The following is a 410-nucleotide window of genomic DNA, read 5'->3' as shown; positions in this document are numbered from 1 at the left end:
CACTGGCCAGTCAGCCAAGGTGATGTTCCTGTCGCCCCCACTAGGTAGCCAGTGCAGCGTCTGACGGGCTTTTGCGCCTGGACCTCGATGTTCCGGATAGCGGGCCGCCGGTGTTGGCCCCCAGTGGTGACGACAGTGCAGCCCAGCCCCGGGAGACACCCCGGCCCCTCATGCCTCCTACCAAGTCTTCCCCGGTCCCCGAGATGACCAGCCTTGGTGACAGGGTAGAGACCTCTGCAGGGGAGAGAGCCCCAAGCCCCGTCTCAGCAAGCCCTGAGGTCCACCCTGACAGCCAAGAGGACTCAGAGACCCCAGCGGGGGCAGATGGCGGCTCTGAACAGCCCCCCAACAGCGTCCTGTCTGACAAACTGAAGGTGAGCTGGGAGAACCCCAGCCCCCAGGAGCCCCCT

At 65.6% G+C, this 410-nt stretch overlaps 1 protein-coding gene across 1 annotated transcript in view; it reads left to right on the top strand.

The window, feature by feature from the left end:
- Nucleotides 1-410, top strand: part of PLEKHO2 (pleckstrin homology domain containing O2) — a 26,754-nt gene that overhangs the window by 24,285 nt on the left and 2,059 nt on the right. The window contains 1 exon segment of the mRNA XM_027765717.1: nucleotides 45-409. Coding sequence (XP_027621518.1) covers nucleotides 45-409 — 365 coding nt within the window.

This window comes from Tupaia chinensis, unplaced genomic scaffold (assembly GCF_000334495.1).
Source record: "Tupaia chinensis unplaced genomic scaffold, TupChi_1.0 Scaffold000063_1, whole genome shotgun sequence".
Lineage (NCBI taxonomy): Eukaryota > Metazoa > Chordata > Mammalia > Scandentia > Tupaiidae > Tupaia > Tupaia belangeri.
This window is presented reverse-complemented; position numbering and strand designations above follow the sequence as displayed.